Below are 26,267 nucleotides of genomic sequence, written 5' to 3' on the forward strand. Positions count from 1 at the left end.
AAATGGTTGATCCGGAAATGAAAGCTGCACAAATGAAAGGAAAACATTAAAACACAGTGAGTGGCGCCAAGCGCAACCATAAGAGCCGGACAAAGCGTCCGCTCCGAATAGATCGACGGGTGATGATGTCCCGCGAACAGCTGGCGGAACAGCTGGAGGACGCGCATTTCGCTCAGCCTCACTCGTCCACGAGCCTGGGCCCGCTCTCGCCCCCTCGGTCCGTCGCTCGTACTTCGAGTCACGATCCCACCGAGACCGGGTGCTGCGACCCGCGTGGCCAGTGCTGTCGGGCCGAGTGGTGGAGCCGGGGGAAGGCGATCACGACCCTCGGCCTCGGTCGGCTGGAAAGTCACAAGGCCCAAAAAAAGAAAAAAAAATAAAAGAAAAGAAAGAGTGCCAGGACGGAACCATCTTTACCCGGAGCGTCGGAGCTCGAGAGAAACAAATAATAATCATTTGAATAATCACCCCGGAACCCGCTGCCCCTCACCGCCTCACAGATCACCGGCTGGAAGGTGTACCGTGACCCCCTTGGCACCGAGCCAGCAGGTAACGCACCACACGGCACCGACACACGGGATCCCATGTTTATTATCGACCGCACCGACTCGTCGTCCGTCGGTCCGTCGGTCCGTCAATCCGACACGTGTGTATGTGTGTGGTGTGGTGTGTGTGTGTCGTGTATGAGTGTGTGTGGTGTAGTGTGTGTGTGTGTGGTGTAGTGTGTGTGTGTGTATGTGTGTGGTGTGGTATGTGTGTGTATGTGTGTGGTGTGGTATGTGTGTGTGGTGTGGTGTGTGTATGTGTGTGGTATGTGTGTGTATGTGTCGGTGTGTGTGGTGTGGTGTAGTGTGTGTGTGGTGTAGTGTGTGTGGTGTGGTGTAGTGTGTGTGGTGTAGTGTGTGTGTGGTGTGGTGTAGTGTGTATGTGTGTGGTGTCGTGTGGTGTAGTGTGTGTGTGGTGTCGTGTGGTGTAGTGTGTGTGGTATGTGTGTGTGTAGTGTGTGTGTGGTATGTGTGTGTGTATGTGTGTGGTGTGTAGTGTGTGGTGTGGTGTAGTGTGTAGTGTGTGTGTGGTGTCGTGTGGTGTAGTGTGTGTGTGGTATGTGTGTGTGTATGTGTGTGGTGTGGTATGTGTGGTGTAGTGTGTGGTGTGGTGTAGTGTGTATGTGTGTGGTGTGGTGTAGTGTGTGGTGTGGTGTAGTGTGTATGTGTGTGGTGTCGTGTGGTGTAGTGTGTGTGTGGTGTCGTGTGGTGTAGTGTGTGTGTGGTGGTGTGATGTGTGTGTGGTGGTGTGGTGTGTGTGGTGTGGTGTAATGTGTGTGGTGTAATGTGTGTGGTGTGGTGTAATGTGTGTGGTGTGGTGTGTGTCGGTGTGTGTGGTGTAGTGTGGTGAGTGTGTCGGTGTGTGTGTGTGTGTGTGGTGTGATATGTGTGTATGTCAGTGTGTGTATATGTGTGTGTGTGTGGTGTAGTGTGTGTGTTTGTGGTGTAGTGTGTGTGTGTGGTGTGTGTATGTGTGGTATGTGTGTGTCGGTGTGTGTATGTGTCGGTGTGTGTGTGGTGTAGTGTGTGTGGTGTAGTGTGTGTGGTGTAGTGTGTGTGTGTGGTGTGGTGTTGTGTGGTATGTGTATGTGTGTGGTGTGGTGTAGTATGTGTGTGGTATGTGTCTTTGTGTGTATGTGTGTGGTGTGGTGTAGTGTGTGTATGGTGTGTGTGTCGGTGTGTGTGGTGTGGTGTGTATGTGTGTGTGTGTGGTGTGGTGTGTGTGTGTGTGTGTGTGTGTGTGTCAGTGTGTGTAGTGTGTGTGTGGTGTGTGTAGTGTGTGTGTGTTCGCTCGTTAGTGACGACAATTGTCCGTTCGAGGAAGTCTCGCTGTTCCAAACATTCCACTCATGAATGGCCGTTTGTTACCGATATTTCTCTCCTGCTTCATGGAATATCCATCGTTTTGCCAAAGTACGTGTCCCTCACAAATGTTGGGCACTCGGAGGATGGTGTGGCGGTGTGTGCGGTCACCTGTTTCCCTGAGACCTTTAATGAGGGCTTCGAACGTCCTTCACGTCCACAGGGAGGGGGAGCATAAGTGGTGCTAATTGCGCAGAAATTGCTTGATGAAGTTGTTAGTTCGGGGTCTCGTTCTCGTGACGGGCTGTGGGAGGGGGTGGGGCAACTCGCATGGACATGGTCTTGATGATCGAGGGACTTCAAAAATCCAAAAGCTGTGACTGTTCACACTGGAAAGACGATTAATGCTAGCAGGGGGGCGCTGTGTGATAGAGCATGCCGTCTTGGGTTGCTTTGCATCTGGTGGCCTCGCTCGTGGACGTTCAAGATCCCACGGTGCTTTACCTGTGAGCCGGTCTCACCGGTCCTCTGCCTACCTACTGGGAGGTTCACAGTCCCCGTTGACACCAAACGTCCCGATTGTACACCTTGATCTTCAAGCTTGAGTTGAGGCCACATTTCAACCGATCTCACGTCACAACTCTCGGTCTTCTTGCAAACCTCTTACCTTTCGTCCTTCCTTCAATCACATCTTTCAAACAAACATTCACCTCTCGATACATGTCCCTATCCAATATTTTTGCTTCTCCGAATCATTTCCGCAAAACACCTTCCTTGAACCATCTCCAACACCACATTGTTACCTCCACCACCGAAAGCCTGGATATCTCAAAAAGTGGTGGACGGATTCGGGCGAAACCTGGAGGAAAGGTTGGGTATATGACCAGCACAAATCATTTAGGTTTTGGTGAAGATCCGGATCCGGATACGACAATTTATTTCTAATTTCCCTCGTGATTCTTCGCGGTTGAGATGGTGCCAAAACGATATACAGTATGATATCTCAAAAAGTTACGGACAGATTCAGACGAAACCCAGTGGACAGGTTGGGTGCATGATGAGCATTATAAAGATCAAGATCTGTATACAATAATTTTTCAAAACCGATTCTTCATCATTGAGAGATCGGGCTAAAATGATATCCATCCATCCATTGGGACCATACCCTGTTCAGAGCATCGGTGCTGCTTGGAGCAGTCTCCTTGGCCATTGGGCACAATCCTGGATGGAGCACCACTCTGACGTAGGATACTCAAATGGCTCAATCATCTCAGCAAGCTGGTACTCATTTTACTGACCTCAACCACCTGGTTTTAATTCAGTGGCCAAGGATGACAGGTTGAGTGACAGGCTGAGTCAACCCCACCAGGTATTAATTCATTGAAAAGCAGGATTTGAACTCAGGATCTTAGGATCCCAAGCCAGCCACCCCTAATCATTAAGCCAACACCAGGTATTAAAATGATATGTAGTACGATATCTTAAAAAAAAAAAAAACTAGAAGGGCACTCGGTAGAGTGCGTACCTCGGCCATGTAATGCCTGATCCACGAGAACATATCAGGTCCAATACAATTTTGAAATATGCCATACAGTACTATATCGTGTTTGGTCCCATCTCTCAATGGTGAAGAATGACTTTAAAATTAAATAATTCTCGTATACAGATCCTGATTCGGATCTTCACCAAAATCAAATAATTTCGTCCTTGCAACATGCCCAACCAGTCCACCAAGTTTCGTCCGGATCCGTCCACAACTTTGTGAGATATCATTCTATATATAATTTTTTAGCCCTATCTCTCAATGGTGAAGAATCACTTAAAAAATTCCAGTAGTCTGATCCGGATCCAGATCTTCACCAAAAATCGAATCAATTCTTCCTTGTCACACACCCAACCTGTCCACCAAGTTTCATCCGAATCCGGCCACTGCTTTTTGAGATATCCTGTACACAAACAGACAGACAAACAGAGAGAAAGGGGTGAAAACATAACCTCCTCCACCTTCGGTGATGGAGGTAATTATGGACGGATTATGACGAAACTAAGTGGATGAGTTGGTTTGGTGATAAGAACAAGCTGATTAGATCTTAGTTCAGGTCCGGATCCATTCCAGCCTATCATTGGGATACAAAATGTAAACTGTTCAACCTGGTGGAGGTATGCGCTACTGAGTGCCGCTCAAGTTACCTCTGCCATCAAAGGTGGACGGAGGTTATGTTTTTTTCATCCCTGTTTGTCTGTGAACAGGATGTCTCCAAAATTATGGACGGATTCGGACGAAACTTGGTGGGCAGGTTGGGTCGGTGAAAAGAACAAGCCGATTAGATCTTAGTTCAGGCCCAGATGCAGATCCAGCCTATCGGTGGGATACAAAATGTTCAGCCTCATGGAGGTATGCGCTCTACTGAGTGCCGTTGTTGTTCTTCATGCGATCAACTCTTGGGATCCCTTCTATTATTCGCCAATTAGCCCACATTTCCAAAGATTCTAATCTCTTGGCTTCCTGTTTTATAAGCATCCAAATCTGTGACAAATTACAAAGTGTTCACCTTTTTCTTCTTCAGCTGTTTATTGAAGCTCCTCAAGGATTCCTTCCTCCTACTGACCCTCCTTCACATTGCAACCCGTCTCTTCATCCCTGCATGTTGTCTCCCACCCTCTCCCCACACACTCCCTCAATATTTTTACATGTTCAAACTAGTTTCCCTGCGCACAAATCCTCAAGTTCTTGCCAACATTCCGTGAAGTTCTCGTGATCTTGGTCTTCTTCACGTTTATCAGGGCACATTCTTTTCACACTGTTCATAACTTCCATCCACCTTTGCTCCATATCTGCTAAAATGGCTTGGTCTTCCTCAAATTTGACAGCCTTTACCAACCTTAATGCCTTCTTCCACACCATCTAAAGTTTCCTTCACTAATGCCTCCACGTGCCTATTGAAAAGGATAGGTGACCGGCTCGAAATGGTCTTGACGTACTCCTCGTCTGATAATTATCCCTGGTTCCGATTCGCCACCATCCCCTCTTATTTATAGCTGTCTGAACCCCAAACACATGACCTATCAATATCCGATCCCTTCAATGAATTGTACCCACTCAAACACTTCCATCAATCTGCTTTAAGTCACTCGATCGAAGAACTTTTCATAATCCACAAATCCAACAAGTATCTGAGCTTTTGTTCTCCACAATTGCGATTGTTATAGCTTTTGTTGACTCCTCAAACTATTCCCCTCTCTCACATCATTTTACAAATCCCAATGATTGAATTAGTGACCTTATCCCCATGTTTCTTGATCATCTCAAATTGGATGTTATCCACTCCTGCTTTCTTCGTTCTCAACTCACCACAAATGTCATCTTCATTCCAAACCAGATCTTCACCAAGGTCTTCAATTGCAACTTCATTCATATCTTTTATCTGTAATCTTCGACACTTATCTTTCCTGTCACGTAATTCCTCAACATACTCCTTCCATCTCCTTTTCATTATTTCAGACTCTGTTAAAAGCTCCCTTTCTTTACTCATGATGCTTGTATTCCATCCCATATCGTGGCTCATGGATGAGGGATGTGACAGATGGGAATGGATGAAGAGGAAAAGAGGAGAGAGATGAGAGGACGAATCACAAGTTAGGACGGAGAATGACGTGAGATGTTGGTCTACTGCTGGACCCTGCCATTGGTAGATTCGCAATTCGCGGACCTCGTGTATTCGCGGTCATAAAGTGTGACCTGCTTCAACATTTGCACTTCGCGTATTCACGGTTTTTTTTTACACTCCAAGACTGGTCTCCTAAATCCACCTGGAAAATTGGAAATCAGCCAACATCAAAGAATTACATAAAAAAGGAGCAAAAACGGATCCCCTCAACGACAGCCCATTGAGCTTGGTGTACTTCCAATCAGCAAGGTCATGGAATCCATCATTGCAGTTGATATAAAATCATTCCTTTTCTCCAACAGCCTCATCTCAGATCCTCAATTCGGATTCATACCTCGTCACTCTACCTTGGACATGCTGCTTCGACTCTCCCAACAATGGTGGAGGCCCTCAATATCAGACATGAGATCAGGGCCGTCTCTCTGGACATATCAAGAGCTTTTGATACATACGATCTGGCATCCTGCCTTACTCAACAAACTGTCTGCCAATGGAATCCAAGGCCAGCTACAGTCTTGGATGACTGACTTCCTCCTCTCTTGTAGACAGTGTGTGGCTCTCAATGGAACCCTTTCATCTCCTCTCCCTGTCAAGGCTGGAGTACACCAAGGCAGTGTTCAAAGCCCTATATTATTCCTAATCTTCATCAATGATCTTACTGACTCTCTGGAACATCCTCTTTATCTCTTTGCTGATGACTCCACTTTCTGCCATGACATCTCTCATCCTTCCGACAGACAGGCAGCAGCCTCTTCCCTCTCCTCAGATCTTAACAAAATCACAAACTGGCCAAAAATAATTTTGCTTCTGTATCCACATTGTCCACCTTTTGCGTTCTCCCTTAACCCTCATCGTTACCTGCATCCCTTGTTTGTCTGTCTCCAACTACTTTCTCACTCCTCCCTGCTGTTGTTGTTTCCCCTTTCTCCTGTTGTTCCCTTTGCTATGTTGTGTCCTGATTTGTTTTGTGTAATCGCTCTTCCACGAGCCTTGACCGTGTTAAAAAAAAAAAAAATGCCCCAACATTCGCATCATTTTTCAATCATGTATCCCCCGCGAATTTGTGGGGTCCGACAATCCAACCAAATTGAAGCCCTGGAGGGAAGGGTGGGATTGAACATCCTCAGAAGGCGGTTGCACAAGCGGGCAAAAAAAAAAAAAAAAAAATCGGAACAAAAGAGTTGAGGTGTGCAGTAATCTTATGTTTTGGGGGTTTTAACCAGTAGTTGGTTACTGAAATAACTGAGGGGGCTTGAGTAGAGGAAAGGTGGTGTAAAACAGAGGCACCGACCCATTTACTATTTGATAACAACAGGCTTTGTGCTTTGGCCTCCTCGTGGGACATCGCAATAATGTTGAATGCTTGAGAATGCCTCCCTTTTCCTTTCGCCGACCAACTCGCACCTTTTCGCACGTAAGATCTGATTTACCACGTCTGTCCAAATCTTTCAAGTCTTCACACTGTTCTTTCCACCACTCTTCTCTTGCCGTAATGAATAGCAAGGGACTTTGATCCAGGATGAGGCCATTTGGCCCATCATGGCTGTGCTACACCAACACCACACCAAACAAATCCGTCTCATGCCACAGTCTCAATCTCAATGGGGGGAGGTGCCATATATGCCAAAATTATATCTAAATTAAACCGATTTTTATTGTTATAAATACTATACCTGTACGTATTTTTGGGGGAAATGAAGCGGGTGGGGGAGCACGTGATGATGACGGACCTCACAATCACTACACTTGTATACCATTACCCATCCACATGTAAGCTACCTGTCTTGCCAACATCCCTATACCCCTCTATTTCCAATGCTTGTAGTTACCTATCTAATTCCAATTTAAACTTATCTACCCTTTCTGGTGCCACTAACCTTTCAAGGGAGACCTTTCCATGCATTAACCTCTGTTTAACTGAAAGACCGCTGCCTTACTACCGTCTCAACTCTCCTCGTCCTTCTTCTCTGGCTGTGACCCCTGGTTCATTTTACAGAAAAACTCTTCTCCAATTATTTTGACTATACCTTTCATCATCTTGAACATCTCGATGAAGTCCCCTGATAATCACCTCTTTTTAATCATATCATGCACCGTTTCCTTCATCCACTCTTCACAGCCCAGTCTAGCGAGCTCTGGAATGAATCTCGTCGCTCTACCCTGAACCCGCTATATGGCAGCTACATTCTTCTTCAGATGTGTTCACCAAAACTGTACACTGAACCAAAAACTGGTGCCTTGTTTCTAACTCATCTCAATTAGTTGTTTGACTTCTTGTGCCTTGCACGGGTTGATTCCATTTTCGCCAACATCTCAAGAGTGACCGAAGGTTTCCTTGCATTTGGACGTCGATGTTGATATAAATTCAAGCACAATACAATATTTCACATTTTGATCGTTCCCATCGCTCATTTACACGATATCCATCCCAATGCTACTAATTACTTGGCAAAAAAATTATTTTTTTTGACAAGTATGTTGGTCGGTTGGGTTTGTCTGTTTGTTTGTCACACGATTTTTGGCCACAGTTTTCAAGCAATCGTTCTGAAATTCTTTTGTGCATGCACATGACCGGCCAAGGACAGCAGCGCTAAATTTTGGTGAAGATCCGAATCCGGATCCGGATCTGGATCTGAGAATTTCTTAAGTGATTCTTCACCATTGAGAGATTGGGCCAAAAACGAAATATAGCAACAATATCTCAAAAGGTTATGGACGGATTCCGAGACGAAACTTGGTGGACAGGCTGGGAGTGCCACTAGGAAGAATTGATTCAATTTTTGGTGAAGATCCAAATGCAGATCTGGACACGAGAATTATTTCATTTTTAACTGATTCGTCACCATTGAGAGATGGGGCCAAAAACTATGCGTCGCAGGATATCTCAAAAAGTTGTGGACGAGTTCCGACAAAACTAAGTGGAAGAGTTGGTTAGGTGACAAGAACAAGCCGATTCGATTTTGGTTCAGGTCCGGATTCAGATCCGGCCTATCAGTGGGATCCAAAATGTAAACTGTTCGGCCTGGCGGAGGTATGCGTTCTACCGAGTGCTGTTCCGTTTCGCCAAGTGTCACTCGAAGAGTGATTTTTCATTTGTTTGTTTATCTGTCCACTCACTTTTAATTGCCTATGGGTCACAATTTTAAACCGATCTTCACAAAATTTAACCAAAAGGTGGAGTTGGTGGTCTGACAGAATCCTATTGATTTTTGAGGTCAAAAGGTCATCATAGGCCAAAGGTCAACAACTTTTTCAAACTTCTAAAATCCTCAATTTTCATCCAATTGACTTCAACTTTGAAGAGCATTTGCGTACAAGCTCACTGAATTCAACCACTACTTCATTCTGTTTCCCAAGTGTCACTCTATGAGTGATTTTTCATTTTACTTTCATCTCTTCAATAAACTCCTTCCCTTTTTGTCCCATCAGTTCTTTCAGTTCCACTTATTCCTTCTTATTCCTTGAACCATTTTGAAGAGGCCATCCTCACCAACACAACAAAGTTGTGCTCAGCGTGTGCATCTCCCCTGGGATAACAGATTAACAGTGTGCATTTATGGACTGCTACCAGTAGCCAGACACTCCAAACTATGGGTTTATGTCAGGTACTCCCACCACAATGGGGCACCACCCGTCATTGGCTGAGCTACACTTACGTGATGATGCAGCCAGCAGATGGAATTAGTTCTTGAACCTCAGTTACAATTGCCTATTCTATAAAGAAAGATTAGTTTCAGCGCTCAAAAGGAACTTTATCAGCTCTGATTTTCTCGTTGTGGGTTCGATTTCCAATGGAATTGGATCTCTCCATAAACGACTGCCCTGTGATTTTGCACACGAAGAGTCAGAAGGGACCGTTATGCCGATCATCCTTTGTGTTAGCAATCGCCTACGGACGTTGAAGACACTGTTGTGTCGTTGACAAAGAGGAGGCGATTGTGTACACCAACAGCTTGTCTGAAATTCCTCTTGGCAGACTTGGGCACACAAAACTTCCCCCAGCTGATGCCACAACATGGGAGGAATTGATGCCATACAACCTTTGTGGTTGTAGTTTATGAATATCATAATAAGAGATATCAAGAATAACCACCTAAGAATGACCATTGCATTATATTTTCCTGGTGAAAGCTATCAATGTAAACCGAGCTTACTGAAGGATATCTGCACAAGTACCTTATTCCATTAGTTCACCACAAGGCTGGCATATTGGCATAATACACTTGTATTTTCATAATTTCTAGCATTGTGAGTCATAAATTGTGTGACATGTTACATTGTAGACACAATAGAGTTAAAGACCATGGTTTGTGAAGGTAAATATGAATGGGTGGTATTGTGCAGTTCTCGGGCAGTAGGTGCGAGTCTTCCCCGCGTGTTGTGCGTCCCAATCCTTTTCCCCGCATGCTGTGCGTCCCAATCCCTTTCCCCGCATGCTGTGCGTCCCAATCCCTTTCCCCACGTGCTGTGCATCCCAATCATCTTTCCCAACTGCTATGCATCCCAATCATTTTGACCATGTGCCTGCTGTGCATCCCAATCATTTTTCCTGCATGCCTGCTGTGCATCCCAATCATTTTTCCTGCATGCCTGCTGTGCATCCCAATCATTTTTCCTGCATGCCTGCTGTGCATCCCAATCATTTTTCCTGCATGCTTGCTGTGCATCCCAATCATTTTTCCCGCATGCCCGCTGTGCATTCCACTCATTTTTTCCACGTGCCTGCTGTGCGTCCCAATCCCTTTGCCCACGTACTGTGCGCTCCAATCATTTTCCCCACATGCTTGTTCGTCCCAATCCCTTTCCCTGTGTGTTGTGCGTCCCAATCCCTTTCCCTGTGTGTTGTGCGCTCCAATCATTTTGCCCGTCTGCTGTGCTTCCCAATAATTTTGCCCACCTGCTGTGCATCCCAATCCTTTTCTCCACAAGCTGTGCATCTCTATCCCTTTCCCCACGTGCCATGCATCCCAATCATTATGCCCACCTGCTGTGCGTCCAAATCATTTTGCCCACCTGTTGTGCGACCCAATCCTTTTCCCTGCATGCTGTGCATCCCAATTATTATGCCCACCTGCTGTGCGTCCCAATCATTTTGCCCACCTGTTGTGCGACCCAATCCTTTTCCCTGTGTGCTGTGCATCCCAATCCCTTTCCCCACGTGCTGTGCATCCCAATCATTTGGCCAACCTGTTATGCGACCCAATCCTTTTCCCTGCGTGCTGTGCATCCCAATCCCTTTCCCCACGTGCTGTGCGTCCCAATCATTTGCCCACCTGTTGTGCAACTCAATCCTTCTCCTTGCGTGTTATGTGTCCGAGTCCCTTTCCCCACGTGCTGTGCTTTCCAATCCTTTTCCTCGCGTGCTGTGTCCCTACGTGCTTTATGTCCCCAACCGTGTCCCTGCCTGCTGTGTCCCAGCGTTCTTTGTGTCCCTTCAGTGTTGTACATCTCAAGGCCGCCCCGCGTGCTGTGCATCTGAGACCGTTTTTGTGTCCCTACGTGCTGATTTCAATCCCTTCCCCAGTGCTGTACGTGTACGTCCCCAGTGTTTCAGCGTGCTGCACATTCGGGACCGTGCTCCGCGTACTGCGTATTCGACCTTACTCCCCCTGTGTGCTGAATGTTCCACACCGTGCCCATGTATGCTGTGTATTCCCACGTGCTGTACATCCCGGACTGTGTCCTTGCGTGTTATGTGTCCCGAATCGAGTGTCTCCGTCTCTCTCTCTCTTTCTGTGCTTTGCATTTCTGCACGCTGCATATCGCGGATTACTTATTTGCGTGCTGTGTCGCAGTCCGTGTCCGTGCGTGCTGTGTCGCAGTCCGTGTCCGTGCGTGCTGTGTCGCAGTCCGTGCGTGCTGTGTCGCAGTCCGTGCGTGCTGTGTCGCAGTCCGTGCGTGCTGTGTCGCAGTCCGTGCGTGCTGTGTCGCAGTCCGTGCGTGCTGTGTCGCAGTCCATGCGTGCTGTGTCGCAGTCTGTGTCCGTGCGTGCTGTGTCGCAGTCCATGCGTGCTGTGTCGCAGTCCATGCGTGCTGTGTCGCAGTCTGTGTCCGTGCGTGCTGTGTCGCAGTCCGTGTCCGTGCGTGCTGTGTCGCTGTCGGTGCGTGCTGTGTCGCTGTCCGTGCGTGCTGTGTCGCAGTCCGTGTCCGTGCGTGCTGTGTCGCAGTCCGTGTCCGTGCGTGCTGTGTCGCAGTCCGTGTCCGTGCGTGCTGTGTCGCAGTCCATGTCCGTACGTGCTGTGTCATGTCACAGTCCGTGTCCGTGCGTGCTGTGTCGCAGTCCGTGTCCGTGCGTGCTGTGTCATGTCACAGTCCGTGTCCGTGCGTGCTGTGTCGCAGTCCATGTCCGTACGTGCTGTGTCATGTCGCAGTCCGTGTCCGTGCGTGCTGTGTCGCAGTCCGTGTCCGTGCGTGCTGTGTCATGTCACAGTCCGTGTCCGTGCGTGCTGTGTCGCAGTCCGTGTCCGTGCGTGCTGTGTCATGTCACAGTCCGTGTCCGTGCGTGCTGTGTCGCAGTCCGTGTCCGTGCGTGCTGTCTCCCAGACCATGTCCCCGCGTGCTGCGCGTCCCGAAACTCTCCTCGCGCACTGTTCCGGAGCTCGTGCTTCCGAATCGCGCGCGAGGTGCATGGACGGCGTGTCACGTGACCGCGCGCGGCGAGTCCAACATGGCGCCCGCTGTGTGCGAGCGCTAGGCGCCGCGACCCAGACGCCGCCTCAACCTCCCGTTGCAACGCGCGCGTCTGGCGCTTCCCAAACCCAATCAGCCCCGCCCGTCTTCTTTCACAGGGCTCCCCAAAAGAACCGCCGAGCCGGAGGTGCTCGCAGCCATGAAGGGCCGCCGGGGCAGGCCGCCGAAGCCGCTCATACTAGGCCTCGGAGAAGCCTCGGCCTCGGCTGGCGGCGCCGTCGAGCTCAAGGCGCGGGGACACCGCGGCCGCTCCTTGCCGTTGCGGGGTGGTGCCGCACAAGCCCGCAAGTCGACCAGGACGGGCAGGGTGGCCGCACTGCGCTCCAAGAAGCTGATTTCCAAAGTGGCCGGGGTGCGGGACAGCAGCGGGGAGGACGAGGATGAAGTGGAGGAGGAGGACGAGGACGAGGATGATGAGACTCTGGCGGACTACGAATCGGATTACCAGCGTGACTTGGACTACGTCGATGTGTTGGATGAAGCCGTTGAAGAGCACAGCTACGACAGCGACAGCAGCTTCCGCAGCCATGCGAGCAGCACACCAAGTAAGGGCCGGGTCGTCGATTGTTCAAAGTTTAACCCCAAAGTGGTAATTTGGGTCCAACTTGTTGGTTCTTAAGTGCTCTGCCGGTAATGATGTCCGGATCGCGGCGCTATGGATCCACAGCGTGATGGTTTCATTTGAAACATTGAACCCCCAAGTAACTTCCAGCCACAGGGAAAGGAAGGTCTTTCCTGGGGCACACTGATGATCACACTGGGAAATGGGGCACACTGATGATCCTTTGGTGAGTGAAAGAGACATTTCTCGAAGTGGTGTGTGTGTGTGTGTGTGTGTGTGTGTGTGTGTGTGTGTGTGTGTGTGTGTGTGTGTGTGTGTGTGTGTGTGTGTGTGTGTGTGTGTGTGTGTAACCAATTTTTTTGGAGGATCTGTCTTTAGTGGGAGGATCTGTGGATTGAATGATGAAAATACTGGTCGTCTTGGTTTTGTCTTCCAATCTGAGCATCTATCTCCTGATGCTGGAATCCCAGGATGAAATCCCATGTAAGTGGAACTCGTTTTGTCCATCGTCTGCAATTGTCCTTGAAATCCATTCGAAAGGGATACCTGTGATACATGTCCGAGCTCGGATTGGGAAATTAAGATATCATTGTGCGTGTACTCTTGTGGATTATGTACATTCTGGATAATCGAGTGGTGAGAGACACGGACATTCATTTTGTCCGCCATATATATATATACATATATATATATATATATATATATATATATATATATATATATATATATATATATATATATATATATATATATATACACACATATATATATACACACATATACACACATTAAGTGTGTGGGTAGTTTGATCTTTGTCTTGTTAGTGTGTGTGTATATATATATATATATATATATATATATATATATATATATATATATATATATATATATATATATATATATATATATATATATATATATATATATATATATATATATATATGTCGGATGTATATTTGTATCAGTACCTGGACTTGCAGTTTGATCAAGGTCTTGTTAGTGTGTAGTTTGATCAAGGTTAAGTGTGTGGGTAGTTTGATCAAGGTTAAGTGTGTGGGTAGTTTGGTCAAGGTCTTGTTCGTGTATAGTTTGATCAAGGTCTTGTTCGTGTGTAGTTTGATCAAGGTCTTGTTCGTGTGTAGTTTGATCAAAGTCTTGTTAGTGTGTAGTTTGATCAAGGTCTCGTGAGTGGGTAGTTTGATCAAGGTCTCGTGAGTGGGTAGTTTGATCAAGGTTAAGTGTGTGGGTAGTTTGATCAAGGTTAAGTTTTTGGGTAGTTTGATCAAGGTCTTGTTCGTGTGTAGTTTGATCAAGGTATTGTTCGTGTGTAGTTTGATCAAGGTCTTGTTCGTGTGTAGTTTGATCAAGGTTAAGTGTGTGGGTAGTTTGATCTTTGTCTTGTTAGTGTGTAGTTTGATCAAGGTCTCGTGAGTGGGTAGTTTGATCAAGGTCTCGTGAGTGGGTAGTTTGATCAAGGTCTCGTGTGTGGGTCGTTTGATCAAGGTCTCGTGAGTGGGTACTTTCATCAAGGTTAAATGTGTGGGTAGTTTGATCAAGATCTTGTTAGTGTGGAGTTTGATCAAGGCCTCGTGAGTGGGTAGTTTGATCAAGGTTAAGTGTGTGGGTAGTTTGATCAAGGTCTTGTTAGTGTGGAGTTTGATCAAGGTCTCGTGAGTGTGGAGTTTGATCAAGGCCGAGTGAGTGTGGAGTTTGATCAAGGCCGAGTGAGTGTGAAGTTTGATCAAGGCCGAGTGAGTGTGAAGTTTGATCAAGGTCTCATGAGTGGGTAGTTTGATCAAGGTCTTGTGAGTGTGGAGTTTGATCAAGGTCTCATGAGTGGGTAGTTTGATCAAGGTCTTGTGAGTGTGTGGGGAGTTTGATCAAGGTCTCGTGAGTGGCGAGTTTGATCAAGGCCGAGTGAGTGTGAAGTTTGATCAAGGTCTCGTGAGTAGGTAGTTTGATCAAGGTCTTGTGAGTGTGGAGTTTGATCAAGGCCGAGTGAGTGTGAAGTTTGATCAAGGCCAAGTGAGTGTGAAGTTTGATCAAGGTCTCATGAGTGGGTAGTTTGATCAAGGTCTTGTGAGTGTGGAGTTTGATCAAGGTCTCGTGAGTGGGTAGTTTGATCAAGGTCTTGTGAGTGTGTGGGGAGTTTGATCTAGGTCTCGTGAGTGGCGAGTTTGATCAAGGTCTTGTGAGTGTGGAGTTTGATCAAGGTCTCGTGTGTGGGTAGTTTGATCAAGGTCTTGTGAGTGTGGAGTTTGATCAAGGTCTCGTGAGTGGGTAGTTTGATCAAGGTTAAGTGTGTGCGTAGTTTGATCAATGTCTTGTGAGTGTGGAGTTTCATCAATGTCTCGTGAGTGTGTAGATTCATCAAGGTCTCGTGAGTGTGTAGATTCATCAGGGTCTTGTGAGTTTGTAGTTTGATCAAGGTCGAGTGAGTGTGAAGTTTGATCAAGGTCGAGTGAGTGGGTAGTTTGATCAAGGTTAAGTCTGTAGGTAGTTTGATCAAGGTCTTGTTAGTGTGGAGTTTGATCAAGGTCTCGTGAATGGGTAGTTTGATCAAGGTTAAGTGTGTGGGAAGTTTGATCAATGTCTTGTGAGTGTGAAGTTTGATCAATGTCTTGTGAGTGTGAAGTTTGATCAATGTCTTGTGAGTGTGAAGTTTGATCAATGTCTTGTGAGTGTGAAGTTTGATCAATGTCTTGTGAGTGTGAAGTTTGATCAATGTCTTGTGAGTGTGGAGTTTGATCAATGTCTTGTGAGTGTGGAGTTTGATCAAGGTCTCGTGAGTGAGTAGTTTGATCAAGGTTAAGTGTGTGGGAAGTTTGATCAAGATTAAGTGTGTGGGTTGTTTGATCTATGTCTTGTGAGTGTGAAGTTTGATCAATGTCTTGTGAGTGTGGAGTTTGATCAAGGTCTCGTGAGTGGGTAGTTTGATCAAGGTTAAGTGTGTGGGAAGTTTGATCAATGTCTTGTGAGTGTGGAGTTTGATCAAGGTCTCATGAGTGGGTAATTTGATCAAGGTTAAGCGTGTGGGTAGTTTGATCTTTGTCTTGTGAGTGTGAAGTTTGATCAATGCCTCGTGAGTGTGTCGATTCATCAAGATCTCGTGAGAGTGAAGTTTGATCAAGGTCTCGTGTGTGTGTGTTTTAATCAAGGTCTCGTGAGTGTGAAGTTTGATCATGGTCGTGTGTGTGTGTGTGTGTGTGTGTGTGTGTGTGTGTGTGTTTTGATCAAGGTCTCGTGAGTGTGAAGTTTGATCAACATCTAGGGTGTGCATAGTTCGATTTCGGTCTATTGGGTGTGAAGTTTGACGAAGGTCTCGTGAGTGTGTAATTTGATCAAGGTCTGGTGAGTGTGAAGTTTGATCAAGGTCGAGTGAGTGTGAAATTTGATCAAGGTCGAGTGAGTGTGAAGTTTGATCAACATCTAGGGTGTGCATAGTTTGATTTCGGTCTATTGGGTGTGAAGTTTGACGAAGGTCTCGTGAGTGTGTAATTTGATCAAGGTCTGGTGAGTGTGAAGTTTGATCAAGGTCGAGTGAGTGTGAAGTTTGATCAAGGTCGAGTGAGTGTGAAGTTTGATCAAGGTCGAGTGAGTGTGAAGTTTGATCAAGGTCGAGTGAGTGTGAAGTTTGATCAAGGTCGAGTGAGTGTGAAGTTTGATCATGGTCGAGTGAGTGTGAAGTTTGATCAAGGTCGAGTGAGTGTGGAGTTTGATCACGGTCTCGTGAGTGTGAAGTTTGATCAAGGTCTCGTGAGTGTGTAGTTTGACAAGGTCTCATGAGTGTGTAGCTTGACAAGGTCTCATGAGTAGTTTGATCAAGGTCTAATGAGTATGTAGTTTGATCACGGTCTTGTGATTGTGTAGTTTGATCCAGGTCTCGTGAATGTGCACTTTGATCAAGGTCTCGTGATTGTGTAGTTTGATCAATGTCGCGTGAGTGTGAAGTTTGATCAAAGTCTAGTCAGTGTGAAGTTTGATTTCGGTCTAATGAGTGTGAAGTTTGACGAAGGTCTCGTGAGTGTGTAGTTTGATCAAGGTCTCGTGAATGTGTCGTTTGACAAGGTCTCGTGAGTGTGTAGTTTGACAAGGTCTCATGAGTGTAGTTTGATCAAGATCTAATGAGTTTGTGGTTTGATCACGGTCTAGTGATTGTGTAGTTTGATCAAGGTCTCGTGAATGTGCACTTTGATCAAGGTCTCGTGATGGTGTCGTTTGATCAATGTCTCGTGAGTATGAAGTTTGATCAATGTTGCGTGAGTGTGAAGTTTGATCAAAGTCTAGTCAGTGTGAAGTTTGATTTAGGTCTAATGAGTGTGAAGTTTTACGAAGGTCTCGTGTGTTTGTAGTTTGATCAAGTTCTAGTGAGTGTGCAGTTTGATCAAGGTCTATTGTGTGCGTCGAACATTGTTATCTCATTGCATTCATCATGCCATATTTCCCTCACGAGTCACAAGTGGTGTGACTTATTTTTTCATCTCCTCCAACGATCGGGTTTATTTGCGATTCATCCTTTCTCCGATGGGATGGTGCAGAGTGGTGCACTTGCCTTTGAGCCATCTAATCTGGGTGTGATTGCTGACCCGACTATATACAGACTACAAACCGCCAGTTCGGTGCTTCACAGGCAGGGCATTGTTTCACAAAGTGTGCAGTCCCTCGGATGGACGATAAGCTCTGTTTGCTATCTGCTTTCATTAGGTTCTTCTTTATCATTCCCGTTGCTCCAATTATCACTAGTACAATGTTGATGCTCTTCAGCTTCCAGGATCTTTTCACTTCATTTTTGAGATCTTGATATTTGGTCATTTTCGTGATTTCTGTGTTGTCTTGACCAAAATCGCTGCGTACTGAAACCTCAATTAAGAATGCCCTTTTTCCTTTTTATATCTGAGTCCTATGTCTGGTTGCAGTGGTTTGTTTTCTATGTTAACGCTCGATGGAATCATCGGTCGCAGTACTTTGTTGTCTTTGTTCACGCTCGATGGGATCATCGGGTCGTACGTGAGCATTATGTCCTTGTTTTCATTGATTGTTTTTGGTTCATGTTTCCATTAATTTTGTGGAACTGGGATATTTAAATTTCTGCAGATGAGAGTGGATTACACTGCATAGCGTGTTGTGCCTTTGTGTGTACAGCTGTACTGACATAAGTTTTTTTTTTTACATCCCGAAAGTATGTGACTCGTGCTTTCTCTTTCTGCCTTGCAAAACCTCCACCTTTCCAATTAGCTCACTCCTGCCATATTTTTACAGCTATTAGTGTATTGTCCTTGGTGTTGGAAATTTATTAGCATTAGTTTTCCGTTCCAATTGAGGTGAGCTCTTTTTAGCCATTGCAGTGATCCTTCTTTGTCTTTCCCCAATCTATCCATCTGTTTTTTCTTCCTTTGGCCTGAGTTATTTTATAACTTGGTTTACGCAATTCTTCAGCTAAAATGTAGGGTCGATAGGTCGAAATATAAATATAAATATAATTTCAATTTTTAGAAATTATATATTTTTTTAGAAATTATATATGATTTGTTTTCGGATGTTCCATGGAAAAGACAACGGTAGGCAGGGGGCAAATAAATATAAATCCCGGACCAGGAGGATCTAAGAAAACATTGAAGATGGAAGACCATTCAAATGCAGGATGCCCATGTTCACTGTATCATCTGATGTGAAAAACAATAAAGAAGGATTAAAACTTGTTTTTACATTATAAGTAGGGTGAATATACTGGTTCTGGCTCACTTTTCCCAATGTAAATGAATGGGGGATTTTCAGCGATTCATATTTTTTTCCCTAAAAATAAACCCCCTTTTTATCCCAAGGTATATTTATTTGTCTCCCCTTTTAACCTGGGGACACTTTTTTTTTTCAAATAATCTATACAATAAGATAAAGATTTGTTCAAGTACTAAAGTGGTAATGTGATTTGTTAAAGGTGATTCGAAAGAAATATCTCAAACGTCGAACCCTCGGGACACTCTTTATCAAATAACCGATGCATATTGTTTAGCTCACTCATTGAACCTATAAAGATTTGTTCATTCTCAAATTCCTTCAATAGTTTAATTTTCTTTGCACAATAATCCCCATCTAAAATATTGAAAAACAAAACATTTGAATCTTTATATTTTTTAAGATACCCCTTTTGTGCCATTACAAAATGATAAACTTCTCTTAATGCTCTTGTTTGACCACCTCCTGAGCCACATATCATTTTGAGATTATAGTAAATTGTTTTTTCATTGTTCAATTGATAACCATCAAAGTTTTCAGTCCATTCAAGGATATTCATTTTTTTCTTTACATCCTCTAATTTACTACTTTTTAAATTGATTAGCTTATTTGTTTTATTTACCTTTGTTTTTGTTATTTTTTCAATAAGACTTATTTGATATTTTTCACATTCATTATGTTTTCCATTTATATACCAAGACTGAGATTTTCTCCACTCTTTAGTTTGATTAATACTTGGTTTGACCATTTATATTGTTGCGGATTTCGCGCCCGCCGGCGTGCTGACGGCCACGTAACTCGAATCGCGGCACGTCGCCCACCGGACGGACAATCCAGTCGTGACCCTCTCGGACTAACGCCGGGAACCAGTCACGGGTGGACCTTTCGGTCTCACCGCAATCGAGCCAATCGGCCCCCGTGTGGGATCGGGTTGCTCGCCAAATTCGACCTACCTAAGTACCCACACGGAGGGTAGACCGGGCGATCGCACCTCGCCGCAGGTCGACTTCGGACACGGGCCACTTAAGCGACCCGTTCCGTACTATCGGGATAACCGAGCGGTGTTATTCGTCGACCTCGACGGTTCGATTAATTATCGGGCGTATTCAGCCCACTACCAACCCTTTACGTGAAGCAAGATGAGGATTCAATGAAAGAAATGACGAAGCGAAGCGGGAAACAGTTCAACACAAAGCACATTTATTCGCGATGAACGGAAAGCACACATATTCAATTCCACCAAAAGCACATAGAAAAGAAGAAGAAACACAATGCAATTTTACACAAAAAGCAAATGCGACAATGCAGATCTAATACCGATTACGCGAGCACACGGCAACACTTATACAATTTTACTTCACAGACGGCGCCGACAACACATACACTCAAAGCAAAGAAAAAGAACACCCTCAAAGATGAGGCGGGCCTGAGGCCGAGACCGGGTCGGGCCTACCCGTCTGGTGATGAGACGCGGAGCGGCGATGGTGCCTCAACTCCGCGGGCCTCGCGGACAGTGTCTGGTAGGGGGTGGGAAAGGGGCCCCCTTGGTCGCACTATCTCAGCGCGGGGGGAAACAGGAGGGGGTTGCTGATGCTCGGGGTATAGAGGATTTTTATTGCCCCGCGACGAGCGTCTCCACCTCGGCCAGGTCGCGCTGTCGGCCTCCCTGGGGTGCAGCTCCCTGCACGACGCGAGCACCCCCTCGTCTGCCCTCGCCGCCTCTCCACAGCTCCGTCCCCTCCGCTCCGACTCCAACGCACACGACGACCAGCTCCTTCTTGCCAACTCCACCGCCCGCGAAGTCTTCACTCTCTGTTCCCTCTCGACTCTACTACTCACTGGACTGACGAACACGGTCGCTTATATCAGCCCCGTGGCTTCGCCCTCTCATCTTTGACCCCCTCCCTTCGACCTTTCACCTCGCTCCCCATTGGCCCGAGAAAAAGTGGGCGTGAATGCTTTTTGATCCATAAATTTGCATATATCGATCGCCCTCCAACGCCCTGGGGCGGGGCCAGTCGCCCCTCGCTCACCGATTGGACGGCAAAAAGTGGGCGTGTGTCGTTTTTGATCCGTTTTTGAAGCACAAAATCCGTGATTTTGTACACGCTGTTCGGCGCGCGCCCTGCACGAGTCCAACACCGGTACCCACAAGCGGCGCAAGAACAGTGGCGATGCGACGGTTGCGAGGTGTGACGTGAAGGTCGTGGCGGTTGTGGTGAAGCGGCGTTGTGGTTGGTGGTTGATGTTGTGGTTGTGGTGGTAATCATGGCGGTTGGTCCAAAATAAAGATAGCAAAAGAAAAACGGCTATCCTGAAGAGTCGCAGCACGCATAAATGACATGTATTCCCACTAGACAACGGGTTTGGGCCTAACTACACATGTACTTACCGAGATACCTCACCTAAGGGACCTGAATGGTGGTTTGCGAATTTGGTAACCACAACAATATATTGCAAAAAAACGCGGCAGTAGCCCTTAAAAAACCCTAACCCATCTTCCCATCGTTAAAACACAATCTATTCTATTCACTCTATCATACAATATCCATATGGAACACAATCTATTCCATTATCTAAAATAAATCTCTTATCATCAAAGGCTCCTAATGCCTTTTTATTTACTTCTTCACTATATATGTTATGTTTATAACTTCTTATTGTATTCATTTTCCTATATTCTTCTTTCTTATTCATCAAACAATTATAATAATTTCTAAATTTATTGATTTCTTTATTACATATTTCTTTATTCCCTTTAATCTCTTATCAATCTGATCACCATACTTATAAGCATATGCCTTTGCTCTCAATCCAATAAACTCACTCATTACTTTTCCACCCAACTCATCCTTAAATTTACCAATAACCTTTTCATTCTTTTTGGAAAATAACTCACTCTTCTTGCTGAAATTACTTGTATCATATACTCCAATATTTTTCTTCATATCTTTATAAACATCATCAGTTTTTATATCTAGGATAAAACTATCAGTGTCCATATACAACAATGAAACACTTTCACCATACTCTTTCTTTAAGTGATTATACAAATAATCATACATCAATATCTTTGATAAATCAAGAACTGCTGTTCCAATATAAATTGGTTTATCCATTACAATACTTTCCTTTTTCATATGAATTGCAGAAAAGTTCTCTGAAAAAACCTCTTCTCTCTCAAAACTTGGTTTATTTATCAATCTCGAAGTTTCTTTCCAAGACGTTGCGAATCTAATGTTTTGCCTGTTTCTAACATTTTCCATAGTCTTTCCAAATACAGCATTATTCATTAATTTATAAAAGTCCCCTTCAAATTTTACTTTTGTATTTGCTCTCATATCTGTATTGAATTGAATATACTTTTTCACCCAAGGACTTTGTTTAAATTTTAAAACTCTATGAATTTTAGCTACTCTCAATCCTTCTCTCAAAAACTGTTTTAAGCTTCTCTGATGCAAAACATATCCCTCTTTATCATAGAATGTTGTTAATAACTTTTCTGTTGATTTGCCTTTAATATTAAAACTTTTATGATAATCACTGAACCATTCTTTCTTTGGGGTTTCTTTCTCACATGCAAAAGGAAGGTCTTTATGCTTATTATGAAGATCACTCGGGTACCTCAAATCAACTTCAAAATAATAACCTTCTTCTTCGTCATTCAATTCCTCTTGAGAAGAAATAACAATATTCATCAAAGCCTTTTCATAATCCTTTTCTTCCACCCACTCTAATTTACCATAAGGCAGAGATTGAGACATTGCCCATCCATACAAATTATTAGCATCAAAATACATCAAATAATTACTATATTTTTCACTATCATAATTTGGAAGATATTTATTATTTGCTTTAGCATATCTTTTTGAACATACTTGTGATATTCCACCTCTCTTGGACTTCTCAATCATCAAAAGCATATCAACATCACTGATTAAATCTATATCTTGTTTTGTCATTTTCAACATTGCACTCCAAGCTAAACCAGGAGCTGTGAAATAGTGGGCAGGATCTAATCCATAACAATTTTTATTATGACAGAGTGATCTAAAAGCTTCAAACACATCAGCTAACAATAAAACATCTGTTTTTAGATATAAATCATGATATTCTCCAAGGTTCTTTATCTTAAATATTTTCCATATTTCTTGTGCATGTTTATATTCCTTATCACTTATCTCTTCTTCATAAAGGTTATTATAGAAACTTTCTTTTGAAGGAAGTTGTGTTTCTTTAAATCTCATAAATGAATCCATATAATCAAAAGGATAAATTCCCTTACTTGTAAGAATTTTCTCTTTACTTTGAATTTCATTCCTTGTTTGAATTTCCTCTCTCGTGAGAATTCCTTCTTTAATCAGAATTTCATCTTTAATCAGAATTTCCTCTTTAGTTAGAATTTCATTCATTGTTCGAATTTTCTTTATAATTAGAATTTCTTCTTCATTAATTTCCTCATTAATTCGAGTTTCCTCTTTACTTTGAATTCTCTCTTTAATCTGAATTTCCTCTTTAGTGAGAATTTCCTCTTTTGGAAAGAATGAATTAAGATTTGGAAAAGAGTCCGTGGAGCTTAGATTTGATGCGAGGTAGGCTTGTGGTGTTCCCATCAACTTGTAAGAATCTAGAAACCTAATACGAGTTAAAGGTTTTGTGAATATCATTTTTGTAAATGAAATATACTTTTGACTTGTGTTTGTTATGGCAGAAATATTCCCTGGTGTTTTTGAAAGTTCATTTAAAAATAGACGTGTATCATAATTGGCGCTGTTGTGAAGAAAGACTGGAATAAAAGAAGGTAATTTATAATTAAGATTACAACAGGAATGAGTGGGACCTCTATATTTACCAGTAAGATGACAATGATCCCTAACTTTAGACTCCTTAATTTCCCCCTCACAAATATGACAGATATTGTTCTTTCTAAATTCTAGTTTTTCTTCTTTGGTTAATTTCATCGGTTCATTTGTTTCTTTCATTAATTTAGTGAGTCTTATACAATCCTTTTCTAATCGTTTTACAAACTCTTGTGAAGCTTTTTTCCACTATAATGTTCAAGTTTGTTATACTTTTCTCCAACAGATGATTTGATATAATAACAGAAACCACAAGGAATATGTTTTTGATATTTATTTGTATATGATTCTTTTGGATTAGGAGAAGCAGTATTTATCTTTTTAAGGATACACTCAAAATCAGCGTATATCACAAATGGGTGCATGATAGATTTATTATAATCTTCAAAAGAAATCTTTTCACCAGGTTTAGGCATTGTAAATACAGCTGATTTATGATTACTACAATATTTTGAATGTTGTTCTAATCGTTCTTTTGTATGAAATGAATTAAGACATCGCTTACAAGGATATATTTTGTTTGCTGTTCTGAATACCTGAGAAGAGATTAATCTTGATAAATTATTGATGTATGTGTAATGTGAATTATTTCCAACACTAAAATATAAAAGATCAATGTGTGTTTCTTCATTTTTATAGTTGTTTGAATTTTTTAATATTTGAACTTTGTTTGTATCCGTTAATCCATATACATTAATAGAAATATTATTCTTTTTCTCAAATTTAGGAATATCTGTTAGTGGCATTGGGAATTTAAAATCTTTAATGTCCAAGGTATTCTCATATTTCATATATTGTTTTACTCTTTCTGAATTACATTTTGGTGGATGAAAGTGAGCAAGAACAGACCAGAGAAAACATTTATTATCATTGTTCTTAATATTAACAACTGCCTTCTTTAGTTTTATTTCTTTTGGTAATTCAATGCAAGAAGAAGCTTTATGAGGGTTTGATTTTAGAATGTGTATATCTAAAAAGATGATTTTTTTAATATTGAATCCACTTCCTACCACTGTATTATCACCATCCTCCTCTTGTTTTGATAGTTCTTCATAAACCCCACTATTCAAAAAATCTTGAAATGATGTTATAAAATGAAGATCTGTTCTCATATAAGGAGTTTGTTCTTCATCTTGTCTTTTCATATTCATTTTCACTCCCATATAAAACTTTAAAGTTTTCATTTCTTTTAATGTCTTTTAAATAACTTTTTCAACATCACGTTTCACTATTTCAATTGATTCAGCTATTGATGATGGACCGGGTTCTCCAAATTGAAAAATCCTTATTTTTATATGCCCTTTAAATGCCCCATCAGTGTTTTCAATATAATAGTCTCCCTTTACTTTAAACTCATTTTTCTTGTGTTTTTGTGATTGAAGATGTCAATTATAACTACTCTTCAAAACATCCTTTGAGCAGATATCACAATGTTTTCTTTCCAACTCAAGAGGAGATATTTTATGAAATAGATTAAATGTGTGTTTGTTGGTTCGGAGGTGTTTTCTATAATGTTTATATTTGTGATTACAAACATCGCAGTATGTTGTATTCACCATATTTATATAATAAATCTTTGCTTAAACTAAAATTTTCTTGATGAAAATTTCGTTTATTTTACAGGTGAATCTGTGCTTAAAACCATTTTGTCCTCCAACTTTTTCACTTAATAAATACAATGTTTCAAGACACAAAAGACAAGTTTCAATCAATCTCTTCATTTGTTAAAGATACTGAGAAATATGTCAAGGATATAAAATTGAACAAAGATAAATATAACAACTATTGGATAAAAACAATTATGGTAAATAATATGAGTTCTTCAATTTCCTTCAGTGGAAGGGCTTTTAGTATACCTGGTAGAACATCAATTAAAGTATCTCTAACAAAAGTTTCTCCTCTCCTTCTGGTAATATATTCAAAACTAGAAAAAGCAATGAAACAAGAAAAAGCATCAAAAAACAAAAACCTTATCGATGAAGCTTTAGAAAGAAAAGATAAGACCATCTGTAATATGCAAGGAGAAATTTGTATTTTTTTTCAACAACCCTAAAGATGTAAATCCTGATAAAATAAAGGATGTTAATATATCAGGTGAAATGACATTTCATTCAATAGTAGTTAACGATCATTTTAAAATTACCTTTAATATAAAAAATGTTGTCGTTGAATCTGGTTATGAAAAAAAGTATATTGATATCGATGGTAATATTATTAAATATGAGTCAATTTACAACTGAAAGTATAGATGAATTTCAGTTTAAGTAAAGTTTTACTTTATAAATATGCTAGACTTTCCTGATTCTCCATATGACAAATTTGAGAATTGTCCTGCGTGTGAAAGACGGGGATTAAACACAGAGTCAAAAGCCTATAAACAATGTATATTCTGTGATTATCTTCTAATTTATGATAATAAAAAATATAAAAAGGAAAATAATTCTTTTAGATTTACACCAAAAATGAATTACTTTACAAGATTGATTAGAGAAATGAATGTAAAGTATGAGGGTGATAACACACCTTTCCTTACAAGGGAAGAAACTGAACGTAGAAGAGAAATGTTCAAAGGATTGTTGTTATATATTATTCATGGATGTAATTTTCAGGGAAATATCAACACAAGATATTGTATAAATAAAATAATGGATTATCTTGAAATTAAACCTGAACTTAGGATAAAATATAGAGTTTCTAAAAAAGCCAATAATAAATTAAATAACCTGTTTTCCAAATATATAAATGAATGATTTTTTACCCATTTGGGAAAATAAGATAAAATTTAACAACCATAAAAATCTCCCAAATTCATGAAGATGTCTCATAGTTGGTTCAAGTGGATGTGGAAAAACCTGCTTACTTTTAAAGATGCTCCTCACTCCCAACTTTTTAGATTATGATAATTTAA

The 26,267-nt window shown here is 42.6% G+C and overlaps 1 protein-coding gene across 6 annotated transcripts in view; it reads left to right on the forward strand.

Annotated features, from left to right (window-relative positions):
• The first annotated feature begins 265 nt into the window (after positions 1–265).
• Positions 266–26,267, forward strand: part of BPTF (bromodomain PHD finger transcription factor) — a 232,626-nt gene continuing 206,624 nt past the window's right edge. For 3 of the 6 annotated variants that reach the window (XM_085892601.1, XM_085892605.1, XM_085892603.1), the window contains exon 1: positions 12,154–12,750. In XM_085892601.1, the coding sequence (XP_085748727.1) occupies positions 12,345–12,750 (406 nt within the window). In that variant the 5' untranslated portion in view covers positions 12,154–12,344. Of the gene's footprint in view, positions 550–12,152; positions 12,751–26,267 lie in introns of those variants that run through there. The other 3 variants (XM_085892602.1, XM_085892604.1, XM_085892606.1) reach the window with 3 other exon arrangements.

This window comes from Eptatretus burgeri, chromosome 8, assembly GCF_056783735.1.
Source record: "Eptatretus burgeri isolate ZD-2024b chromosome 8, Ebu_testis_v1, whole genome shotgun sequence".
In the NCBI taxonomy this organism is placed as follows: Eukaryota; Metazoa; Chordata; class Myxini; order Myxiniformes; family Myxinidae; genus Eptatretus; species Eptatretus burgeri.